The sequence below is a fragment of the Pseudonaja textilis genome, chromosome 5, assembly GCF_049901715.1.
Source record: "Pseudonaja textilis isolate UNSWEBS1 chromosome 5, rPseTex1.2, whole genome shotgun sequence".
Lineage (NCBI taxonomy): Eukaryota > Metazoa > Chordata > Lepidosauria > Squamata > Elapidae > Pseudonaja > Pseudonaja textilis.
Genome location: NC_141994.1, coordinates 36,086,199 through 36,098,593, shown reverse-complemented (window position 1 = coordinate 36,098,593; position 12,395 = coordinate 36,086,199). Strand labels below are relative to the sequence as shown.

General features: G+C 37.8%; 1 protein-coding gene and 1 long non-coding RNA gene across 5 annotated transcripts in view; one reads left to right on the top strand and one right to left on the bottom strand.

Moving 5' to 3' along the window:
* PPP1R12A (protein phosphatase 1 regulatory subunit 12A) overlaps positions 1-4,645 on the top strand; it is a 124,615-nt gene extending 119,970 nt beyond the window's left edge. For all 3 annotated transcript variants that reach the window (XM_087934502.1, XM_026699195.2, XM_087934504.1), the window contains 2 exons: positions 105-155; positions 2,533-4,645. In XM_087934502.1, the coding sequence (XP_087790628.1) occupies positions 105-155; positions 2,533-2,619 (138 nt within the window). In that variant the 3' untranslated portion in view covers positions 2,620-4,645. The remainder of the gene's footprint in view (positions 1-104; positions 156-2,532) is intronic.
* LOC148125598 (uncharacterized) overlaps positions 1-12,395 on the bottom strand; it is a 51,043-nt gene that overhangs the window by 25,280 nt on the left and 13,368 nt on the right. The gene's annotated exons all lie outside the window — the stretch shown is intronic.

The following is a 12,395-nucleotide window of genomic DNA, read 5'->3' as shown; positions in this document are numbered from 1 at the left end:
TCACCGTGCTTCTGGTTAAATGTGAACATCTTGGACTGTAGTACAATAAAATGAGAGCTGTCTATCAAAATGATACATTCATTATTTCAAATGTTTCACTATAGGAACGAAGAGCTCTAGAAAGGCGAATATCTGAAATGGAAGAAGAACTCAAGGTAAATGTACATTCTTAAATTCCTCAAAATATTAGTGCAATCCAATATAATTTTGCTTTTGTAAAAGAAAGTGACATATTGTACCACACAAATTCATTTATGGCACTGTGACTTACAGTTTTTAAAAGTATTCTTGTAGCTTAGTTTAAAAATAGTATTAATGATTTGTTTTATTCCCATTGTGAAAAATACAAGCCATTAAGTTTGTAATGTTGCTTTGAGACTATACTGAAATCCCCATATAATCCAAAGCTACCAAAAAGGGGTATTTAGTTGACAGTTGTCAGTCATTTTTATTTATTTCTTTGTGGGGGGAAAAAAGATATTCCCAAGAAAACTCAAAAGAATATTCTGCGTTCCTCTTTCTTTCACTCTTACCCCTATGGAAACAAAGGAATCATAATTTCAGCTATTTTTATATTTATTATTAAATGTATAGCCCATTTTTCTACTCCTATAAGTTCTCATTTAGAACAATAGAACAGGATGTAAAATGCAAAATATTGAAATTATAATCAATAACATTAGCATCAATTACAGTTAAAAACTTGACTAAAGAGATGCATCCTTATCATTTTCCTAAATAATAGAAGAGGCGGAGTACAAAGTCATCTCCTGTTGGAGAGCATTTCATTCTCCCCTTATCCAGCTGGTATTGCAGTTAGGCAATGCCTAAGAAGCTGAATGTTTCCTCCAAGTTAAAGAAGCAGTAAAGCTGGATGTCCTCAGTGTCCTTCCTCAGTTCTTTCACTTTCTCAGTGGTTTCACATAAATATTAAAGAGCATTAGCAAGATAGAAATCTGTGAGACACCATAGATCAGTGATCAGAGTATCAAGGAATAGTCTTCCAGCTGTTTTCTGGACACACACTGATAAAAGGACAAGAACTATTGTAAAGCAGTGCTCTTAATACCCAGTACTACTAAGCAGCATGAAGGGTACCATGTCAATAGTATTGAAAGCTGCTGAGATTTGTATTCCATCCCTACCCCCCATCTAGTAACCAACAATCATCTACCAAGGTGATCATACCATTCTCAGTGCCACATTTCAGATAAAATTTCTGATTAAAATAAAGATTGAGCTTTAATGGTAGAGATTATATGGCCATAGAAAGCTTTTTCAGTTCAGATTTTATAATTGGCTTCTTAATTAGATAGAATACATTACTTTTCAAAAAAGTAAGTACCTTTGTTCAACAATAGGGCGATCCACTCTCACAATTTAATCAGACTGAAGGAGCAAAAATCAGGCAAGCAAATGCTGGACACTCATTTTTTCATTCACTCTGTTCACATTCTCCAAGGCCACAAGTTGAAAAGAGGTCATATGAAGAGGTCATACAGTTGGCAAAGTTACCTTCCTATAATTGCCCCAACATTGAATTCAAAATTGTAAATAGTAATCCTCATTTAAAAGAACAATGTATGAATACATATCTTTCAATACTCCACAGTAATTGTATTGCCTTTCAGTTTATCTCAAATAACCTTAAACCCTGAATCACACACACACAAAATCTGAATTACTGCCTTGTGCATTTAAATGCCCGCTTGAGGCATAATCTTCCAAATAAGCTTTCAATATAGATGGAATTCAGTATTAATAAGGCAAAACCAGAAAATAAATTAAAATGCATTAATTTAAGAATAAACAAAATCCCATATTTATGCAGAAATCCAGCATATGTTATATAAAGGAGGTTAGTTATTTAATTCCTTCCTTGCCCTAATCATTTCTGAGAAGGCAGAACCTTCTTAGCCTTGCCTTCTCAACAAAAGAGCAAACTAACTCTCCCAAAGAACAAATTAATTTTCATTTCACACTGCATCCAACTACCTATTTGTTAAGAAACCATAGCTTTTGCTAATGCCCTTTTAAATTTTACATAGATTATTTAGCACAGGGGTCCCCAATCCCTGGTCTGTGGACCAGCACCAATCTACGGCATGCTAACAACAGGTTTTTTCAATCTGCAAAAAAACCTTTCTCCATGGAACCAGTCTCTGAAGCCCAAAAGGTTGGGGGCTGCTGATTTAGCATAATCAGACCAACAGTCAAGAAGTGAACAATACCCCAGTCAAGGAATTGTCAAACAAGCTAATAATAAACAGCCCTACCAAAGAATCTCCCAAGACCAACACTGGCAGGGCAAGATACTAGAATATAAACTTAGAGCAAACCCCAGCACTGATGGTGTTACCTAGTTTGAGTAATGAAACATGTGTAAGAAATAACCAAGCTCAGATAACACCAAGGGCCCCTCTGAACTTTTATTAGATGATCAGATTATATAATATTTATCTATAAAAATACTTATTTCTGAAAAAAATGTTTTTTGTCAAATATCACAGTTCTATTTTTTTTCTTTTATAGATGCTACCAGATCTGAAGGCTGATAACCAGAGGCTAAAGGATGAAAACGGGGCCTTGATCAGAGTGATCAGCAAGCTTTCCAAATAGAATTTGTTTACTCTCATCAGAGAATCATGGGATTGCACATAATCAGTAACTCCAGTGGACCATAGCATGGAAGTCACTGGATGCCTGGGAAAATTTCTTGGAAACTGTTGTTTTCAGATATTCTGCCAAAAGCCCTTTTACCTGGGTGTGTTTTTTTTAAAACCAGGATCATATTTTCATGTGTTAAAGCAGCTGCTGAGAAGACAAAATGACTGAAAAATCTTGTTTACAGCTACTGCATATAAGGAAAGTGTTCAAGGCCTGATAAGCCTCAGATATTTAACCAGTAAGCCTTAGTTGTACATAAACATGTTTAAAAAAAGCTTTCTGCTATCACAGTTACTTTATTTTGTTGTTTCATCACTGTTTCTGGTTTTTCTCCCTTATTTTGATTTTTTTTAAAAAAATATCTAAGTTTGGATTTGTGTGTTCCCTTCTAATTATTCATGTACCAGATTTTTTCTTTGTACAGTATTCTCACAGCTTTATATATACAGAGACACACATTCTTTAGAAATACTACAGTGTAACTAACTAATCCTGTATTTTTCAGTCATCCACCCCAAAACCAGAGCGGTTTCAAGGAACCTTTGCTTTCACAGTTGTGCAATATGCATTTATTTCTATGAAAGATGCTTTAAAAAGTCAACTGAAAATAGATTATTTGAAATTTTTTGTCTCTAGCCTCAATTGGTCACTTTTTTAAAAGAAAAGAAAATGGACTGTAGTGCAAAACATTAGATTCTGTAACCTTCACATTAATTTTAGTAGGTACTGAGTGATGCTGTATATATTAATATATATTGTTTGGATTTTTCAGACACACAAGATATGCTTGAATAAAAATTCTCTGTTTGCAAATACAGTAAATTAGGCTACCCCAAATTAAGTGAATATATATTCATTTTTATGATTTAAAGTTTAGAAAAATGAGTTACGGAACCACTCTTCAAAAATATGTCTAATTATAAAAAAGCCTTTTCCTTCCCAATTTTCATTTGAATAGTGTTCACTTTAATAAAACTTAAATAGAACATATTCATTATATTTCACATATCTTTGAGTACATCCAAACCTGTTGTGCTAGTCAAAGTAAACTTCAAAGGCATTTGAAAGCCCAGCCTTTTATTTTATACTTGCACTGCTGTTGCCATGTGAAGAGGACCTCGGTTTAAACCATCATCAAATTAGATCATTTTATACATTTCAGTGGCCTTCTAAAAAGTATTCCAATGAAGATAGCTTTTGTTAGAAAAGAAACAGCTTTTATATGTTCTTTAAAACTATTAAATACAGCTGTCTTATTGGCCTACAGACTAATGCCTAAAAATCACTGAACAGTTCTACCGCTAAAATAAATTGTACATTGTAAAGCTTACAGTAGCTATTGTATTATTGATTGTATACTATATTAAATGTGAATTTGTACCCCTTCATTTTAAAAGGTCATTGTGTTCTACTGCCTACTTCTTGGGGAACTATTTCATTTTGGGGTGGAAAGAAGAACGATCGGGTTGACCTAAGTTCCCTTTGTGGGCTGGGCAGATGTGAGAATGGGAAGAGGTTTTTTTTGAAGATGTTGTAACATTTTGCTCTTACTACCAAGCTCAGGATTCTCGATTCTAAGGTACAGTATGAGGATAGTTCTGGGGTATCTTGTTACAGGTTAGATCTTTATAACTTTAAAGATGGACATGGTCTTTCATGCTCTTAAGCTAATAAACAAACCAAGCAGAGAATTGTTCTGAGTAACTGCAACATGCTGAGAAATGTTGTGGATTGGTTGGGCATACTGTGGATTATATTTGGTAATGTTTTGGATGCCTGTGAATGATTAAATATGTCTCTAATATTTTAGTGTTTTTATATATAGGTTATTTATTCTTTCAAAACTGGCTACTGTGTTGCATTGATTTTATTGGTAGTATTGAGCAGACCTTGCATCTGCATGAAACTTTGCAAAACCCACTATTTTGCAAAAAAAAAAAATGTATTTTGACATATACAAATAAAATGAATAAAATAATTTCAAATGTGTGAATTTTAATGAAAATACATTTGAAAGATGTGAGTTTAATATTATTTACCATTATAATACCAGGGGGCATTTTTTCACTGTTTCACTTTTTAGAGAATGTATTTGCACATCCATAGGCATCAGTGGTGGTATTCAGCCGGTTCACACCGGTTCTTGCGAACCGGTAGCAAGGATTTGGTGTGGGTCGCTGAACTGGTAGGAACTTCTGGCTGGCCATGCCCCCAACCAGGTCGCTCAGTCACTCACTTGCCTCACCTGCTTGATGCCCGATGCGCGCCCACCCAGTCACTTCTTAATGTTTTTTTTAACCTCCTGACAATCAGCTGTTCCTATGAAGAGCTGTGCCGGGATTCCCCTCGCTTCTTACTGCTTCGCCCAGCAGGCTTCCCTGAGGCCCAGGAAGGCAAAAAATGGAGGGAGGGGGCACAGCAGCACACACCCCGCCTCTCCATTTTTTGCCTTCCAGAGTCTCCCCTGAGGCCAGGAAGGCCCAAAAAATGGGGTGGGATGCTGCAAAAAAGTCACACTCACCCAATCACATGGCCACACCCACCTAGCCACACCCACAGAACCGGTAGTAAAAAAAATTGAATTCCACCACTGATAAGCATGTAGGTAAAGCCACAATTGGAGAAAGGGTTTACAGAATTATACATAATTCTGCCTGCATGCACAAGCTACATGCAAAGAAGTTTCTATATTTTCTAATGGTAAAAAATGTGCACTCGTACTTGATTAAGTAACTGAATTCTGTAGATGAATTTATTAGAGGCTTTATATAGATTATTTTAATCTACACTAAGCACCCATTCTATTCCAACATATCAATAAAGGCTGAATCTATAATTACGATGGATTTCTCAGTGGAAATAATATTTTGCTATCTCTAATTCCTAAATAATAAAAACATAATTTATGTAGCATATTTCCAAAAACATAGTGAATAGTATTTTTTTTCATGTAGTTACTATTTAAAAAGCTTGTATGGCATAGGAAAAAAAGCTTATACATTGAATAGCAATTGCACTGAATTGGATTTCATAATCATTTCAGTGGGAAAACTGGTTTTCTTAATATATCAGCTAATAGAAGTGGAGTATTGTAAAGAAGCAATAGTGAATAAGTCTCAAATCCTGTGTTGTGGGAATGTTATGTTGGGCAATACGCCTGCTGATAAATGCCGTACTCAGAACACAAGGTCAGAAACTTTGCTTTGGAGGAAAATTGCCCTTAAGTAGGGGGAAAAGACATAGTTGTGAGTACTGTATAATTTAGCAGCACATGTGTGGTATGCAGTAAACAAATTGTCCTTTTAAAAACACAAGTTACAGAGTGGGCCTTTTTTAATTAAGTAAAGTCAAAGCATTTTTGTTTTAAAAAAGCAAAACAACAAAAAAAATTCTGGGTTTTTTTTCAGCAACAAAAAGTTAAATCAGCAATAACAAGCAAACTTTTTAGTATTACTACTGTATTGTTTTTTGCATTTGTATATTATCAGACTTGGTGAGAGTAGAAAAACACCAAGTTAATACTAAAAAAATGTAAGCATGCCTGCTGTTCAGATACAATTTCAGACATTTAAGTTCAACTTGATTTGGAAACTTATTTGATGTATTCATGATTCTGCTGTAAGTATGTGAAGAACCATCTAGCACAGTGTTTTTTAATTACTGTATTTTGAATTTCCTGACTCTAGGTTTAGGTAAAATAATTTTATAAATGCTATACTGCCTGCAATCCACAAAACAAATGCTTTTTCATATCCCTATCGCCTCAGTCTTATTACAAAAATTATCAGTTTGACAGGATAAGGAGGAATACCATTAGTTGAAATATAGTTGTGCTAATATTGTGCTCAATAGGAATCAGTGTTGTATGGAACAACAACTATTTGGTAATCTGTTTAATATAATTTCAATGCCTTCTGGCACTGCAACTCTTCTCATAGCAAAGAAAGAGATTGGTGGGATAATGTTTCTTTACTGCATAACTGATATTTACAAATTGTGGGTATCCTACTGGAATTTTACCTACGTTGAAAGTTTATGCAACACTCATGGAAGATAAATTTCATCTGCTACCCAGACTTTTTAAATCTTCTTAAATAAATGAACCCAGTCTAAACTGAGTCATTGGTATAAAGTCAGATCTGGTTCAGAAGCAGTTTTACTAACCTAAATGGTTGTGTTATAAGCCCTCTGAACAAGCAAAAGAGAAGGCTACCATCAGACATTGATGGACTGTGGAGTAATCCTGACTTTGCCTTTTAACAATTTGCTATATACCCTATGATTATATGCATTTCTTTAAAATGAATCAGGCCTTGAGTGACAAACCCTTCCCTCCTCATATAAGTATATGATTCCAATATATGGATCATATCTTGCCAAAACTGGGCTCTTCCTCTGCTTTAGAATCTGTCTTAAATAAATGATCGGTTCTTAAAGAACATAATTATCATTAAAAGTATATGAATTAATCGAAGTTGGATATTTCTGGAAGAGTTTGAACTTTCCATGCAGTACTTTTTTAGACTGATACATTTCTGTTCCTGTAACAAATAAATGAAATTGCTCTTGTAACTGCTGCTGCTAACAAGCATTCCCTTCAGCAACTTTAAATCGTGGCAGAAAAAGGTATTCAAAACTGGGACAGCAGGTGGCATGCATGAACTTCTTTTTAAAAAGTAGTTACATTATCACTAGAGAAAGATGTTTCAGAGTACCATAAGCAAATGTATTTATGTATACTATATCAAAATAGGATTTTTTCCTCAAAAACAACTGTTCATTTTTACAGCATTTTAAGTCAGAATGTGTTCTGAAATTTAGCATGTTTTCAGATTCAAGAGTAGATGCAATAATTAGTAATGCATAATAAAAACGTTTCTCCACCGGTGTTAGGACTACATTTTCCAGAATTGCCAGTTGGCATGACTTGTGTTTCACTAAAAAGTTATTTGCTGTTTCCAATAGTACTTCAGCTTGTGTATGTTATACTCTCCTACTCAGTCCATTTTGTGTTTAATGACGTAGGTTAGAGAGTTTAGGTCTCTGTAAACTCACTGTTTTGAAGTATCAGAATATTTTTGGCTTTTTCCAGACTGGCACAGTTCTTCTTATCCTCAGTCTTATGGCCTAATTCTACATTACGTGAAATATGTCTTCTGGCTTTTTTTTCTTTTAAGGAAAAATCATTGTTAGAACTCTTAGAGAAGAAGCTACCCACACCCTTCCCTGCCCTCCTTTCTCCAATCCAAATTATCTGCAAACTATTTCCTTTCAAGCATGTTTGAAATATGGGATAAAGTTGGAAGAAAGAAACAAGAATTTAGAGAAACTGGCGTATTACGAAAATATTCCATCCTTCTCAACTCTGCATTCACCTCTTTCACCTTTCATTCAACTATGCACTTAATTATTGTTCATTTATTCTAACAAATATTCATACAAGTTTAAGTTCATAATCTTGCTGCATCACACACATTTCTGCACAGAGCAAAAATCCTAGTGCTGCACAAATTTTTGGGTAGGAAGTTATCATTGTGCATGTTCTTGGCTATGATTTCACATTTTGCTTCAGTTCAAACCACCATTATAGCAACAGTATTTGGATGTGGGTGTTTGTGTTACTGTTTTCAACCATAGTGAAGATATATGATTTTCCTCCTTCCCCGTAACTACTTGACTTGTAGTGAATATTTACCAAACAGTGGCATCTACATGGGGAGCAAAGGGGTGTGTGTGTGTGTGGAGACAAACGGATAGAAGCATTGCTGTGACACTAGCCTTGCTCCTTTTCTATCTGTACTGCAACAATCCATGAATAACTAAAGGGGGGTGAAGCATGCAGCACAATGTCATATTCCTTTACTTATCCAAAGTAATTCCACCTATGGCATTGATAGCTGCCTTCTACCACTATTGGGCAAGTTAATTGGCATTTTTTTTGAACCAAAGAAGAAAATTGCAAATTACTTATTGTATCCATGAAGTGCCATGAGATGAGCAGGGCAACTGCAAGGGAGAGGTCCAACGTGTCATCCATCCTGAGTCCCTTCGCACCCACAAGTTCTAAGCCCAGCCCACCATGAATTCCATTGACACTTTTCTGCCACCAATTTGCTTTGACAGGTAGTAGTTCAAATTCTGGTAGAGAGCATAAACTTGCAATAAATATTTATGTTCATTTCAAGTGCCTGGTCATCTGTTTTTACTGTGGTTGACAATAGATGCTTAACAAACTCCAAATGCAGCTATGATTCTGTATTGGATTATTTCATCACTTAAATCTAATCTACCTTTCCTTGAGCTATCTCCTCTGGATACAGTATATGCTGAGTGTACTACATACAAAGAGGTGCCAGAAGAGTGGCATTAGACACTCTGGAGGTTGTCTAGTGAGTTCTGAAGTTCACCAGGCTCCTCTTCCTGATTCTTATTTACTGATAACATTCTTGAAGGGGAGGCTATTCAAATATTCATGTATTCTTATTCAGGTTATTTTTTAACATTGATTTGCAGTACATATGTACAGATATTTTGAATGTGCACTTATAATTATGTATTTTATTTTATTTAAAACATTTGTATAGCCAGCCATCTTATAACCAACTCAAAGTGACTCACATTTTCAGTTGAATATTAATGTGGGAATTAAACGTTTGGAAACATAAATGTTTGTTATGTGCCTTTTAAAAAATATTCTAGCTCCCTCTACAAATTTAGGATTGGCCAGTCCAACTAATTGATGCTCAAAAGACATTATGATTTTGGTTCACCACACTTGTTATTTCTCTCTCGATCTGGGCTGTTGTTCAGGAGCTCACTTTCTTAGCCATTTAGACAGTCATCACTTCTTACAAATGAAAATTCCAACATTCTAATTGTCAATTGGGATTCCCCACGAGAATCCAAAATGGCTTATAAACTCCATGTAAACCTTTTGTGGATGCTGAGGTTTTTGGCTAGTTATTTTTAGAAATCTTTGGGAGGTTTCTATCTCCTGTGCTTGTTTCTCTCATGAATTATATGCTTTGAAAGCAGATCAATATTGTAATTTTATAGTAATAAACTGGATCTTTAGCACAATATTTTTTTCTCCACCAAACACTTGTTGAATCAATTAGCTGTAGTTCTGTGAAGTTTCTTTTTTACTGTCTTTTAATTGTCTTGAACTCTTCATTCCCTGAAGATTTATAAAAGATTGGGTAGAATACACAGTGGAGTTATTTGTTCAGGCTTCATATCTATTTTTGTGGTATGAGAGATCCAAGAAGAGATTGCCAATATCAGGTTAGTATTTGGTTTTCATTACTTTTCATTACTTGGTCCTCTGCTTCTGAAGTAGCTTCATCTGATCTTTACAAAGCCGGTTATGTGGCCATAAGCTCGTACATTCTTGAGGCATTTTCATTTGGATATCACTACTGGACTAAATGTTTCTTTTGGCAGGACAGTGTTATTCTTTATGGCAATTTGACTGATTTCAATTGAAGTAAGATTTGATAAATCTATGTGTGTCTTCAATGTCTCCAAATATGTACATGCCAGAAAAATTAATCAGAAAACTTGTGTTTTCTGATTTGTTGTAACAGTTCAGAGGGAAAATATGGGAAATATATCCAGGACCATATACACTAAAACAGTGGCGGCTAACCTTTTTGGGCTCCTGTGCCCAAAATTATGTGCACGCTTGCGTTCACGCGCTTGCATGCCAGCACCTAGAAGGCAATGCGCACCCCCCCCTGCCCCTTGCACATGAACACACAATCCCCCCGTTAGCCTTTCACATCTAAGGCAGTATAGATTATTTCCATAGATATAGATGAAAATATTTGCTTAATCCAAACAAAATAGGCCTATAACTACACTTGAAATATTACCCTGAAACCAAACATAAAAAGATTCACTTGTGAATGGTAAGACAAAGCAATAATTAGCCCAATTTATTAGGGAGTTATTCATAACAAGCGAGGGATAGCTGACTAAAATAAGGGAACTTGTTTTACTATAACCTTTCAGTCATATAAAGTGTGTATGTGCATATTATACACAATTAGGTTAAGTAGCATTATTAGTCAGAAAGAAATTGTAATTCAGTAAAAATAAACATTAAGAATGAATAAATCATGATATTTTCCATAGAGCTGCTACGAGTGTCCAGGTTGGGAGGTGCTCCAGTCTCGGCTCTCACAGGCTGAGCTTGAAATTGAGGAACGCCTCTCACCATCACGTGGTCCTCTGGGCGCTCCCCAGTTTTTAGCTCAGCCTCGTGGTAGTCAGGCTGTTTGTTCCTTAGCTCTTGGCTGATCAGTATTTTCTCAGTTATACTCATTGAAATTGGACCCTTTGCTTCAGCAGCGTGGTGGATTTAAGGTTTGAACTCCTCAGGGAGCCTTTCTTGTTCCAAGGGGGGAGTTTTTATTTCTTCTTCCAGGGATAGAAGCCAGCGCTTTGAGCGCTGCACCCCCCACCTCCCCCTCCTCCGCATGCCGTTCTTCGCTCCGTGCGAAGCCGCTTCGTTTTTGCCTGCCTTGTTCTTCGTTCGCTGTTTCCCCCCCACAAACGCCCCTTAGCTCAGGGAAAATTACTTCCCTGCCTCTCTCTTTGCTCTGGGAGAGTTCCGCCGCTGGCTGTAGCCTCAGTTTGCAGCCGCCATTTTGGGGCGCCGCATGGCGTCCGCCATCTTGGGTGCGCTCAGGTGTCGGCGCCATTTTGAGTGTGGCCGCATGGCCGTCGCCATTGTTAGAGGCCATTCATTGTAGGCTGCGTGCAATTCTGAATCACTAGGCAGATCCCTGGACTGCCTACATTCAACTGGTACCTTCAGGCCTTTATTCAAAAGGTTTTTTTCTAGAACACCAAGGGTCCGTTGGCTCCGCAGCCCCCCCCCCCAGCAGGCGAGGTAGCAGCATTGTCATTCCCCCCCCCGGTCCGCCCGGAGAGGGTAGCTGCATGGGCGTTCACTTTCTGGCTGATTGGTTTCCTGGGCTAGGTCCCAGCTTTAATAGCAGTTTACAAAAAAAAATTTTTTGATCAAAGGGGTGTGTGAAACAGGCGCTGGGATCCCCGGCCTTCCGTAGGCCGCATCCAGACGTGCCAACCGTCTCATATTAATCAAAATCCTTTTTTTCTCTTCTCCAGATGGCAGATGACAAAACATCTCGTGGCTCTTCCTTGAAGGCCAAGTCAAAATCCCACCACCTGCGCAAACAAACACAGGAAGCTTCCAAAGCCTCCCAGAGGGATGCCCTCAGGCGTCACAGGGCACTTGAGAGGGAAATTGACAGGCGGTCCAGAGAGTTATGCTCCGTGCCCCTGGCTCCTTCCGCCCCCACTCCCTCAACCTCCACCCACCCTCCTCTCCCCTCCTCCCCTGCTCCTTCCTCATCCTCACAGCCTAGACAGGCCCCTGAGGCCACTTTTACTCCCACTGCTGCAGGCCTGCGCTCGGAGGAGCCTCTCCCACCCCCCACGGTGGAGATTCCGGAGAACCTGAAACAATGGATGGAGCTGGCCATCCGGCAAGGGATAGCGCAAGAGCTTCAGCACATGGCCGGTCCGGCCCCACGGTCCGCGGCCCCTGAAGTTCAGGCACCCTCCGTTCGATCATTCTGCGGATCAGAGGTCTCGCACGGTCAGGTAGCATCCCACGGGGATTTGCCTTTGCCTTTGGGGATGGAGGAGATAGAGACTCAGGAGCTCGGGGGCCCCACCCACTTTGGGGAAGAGGAGGA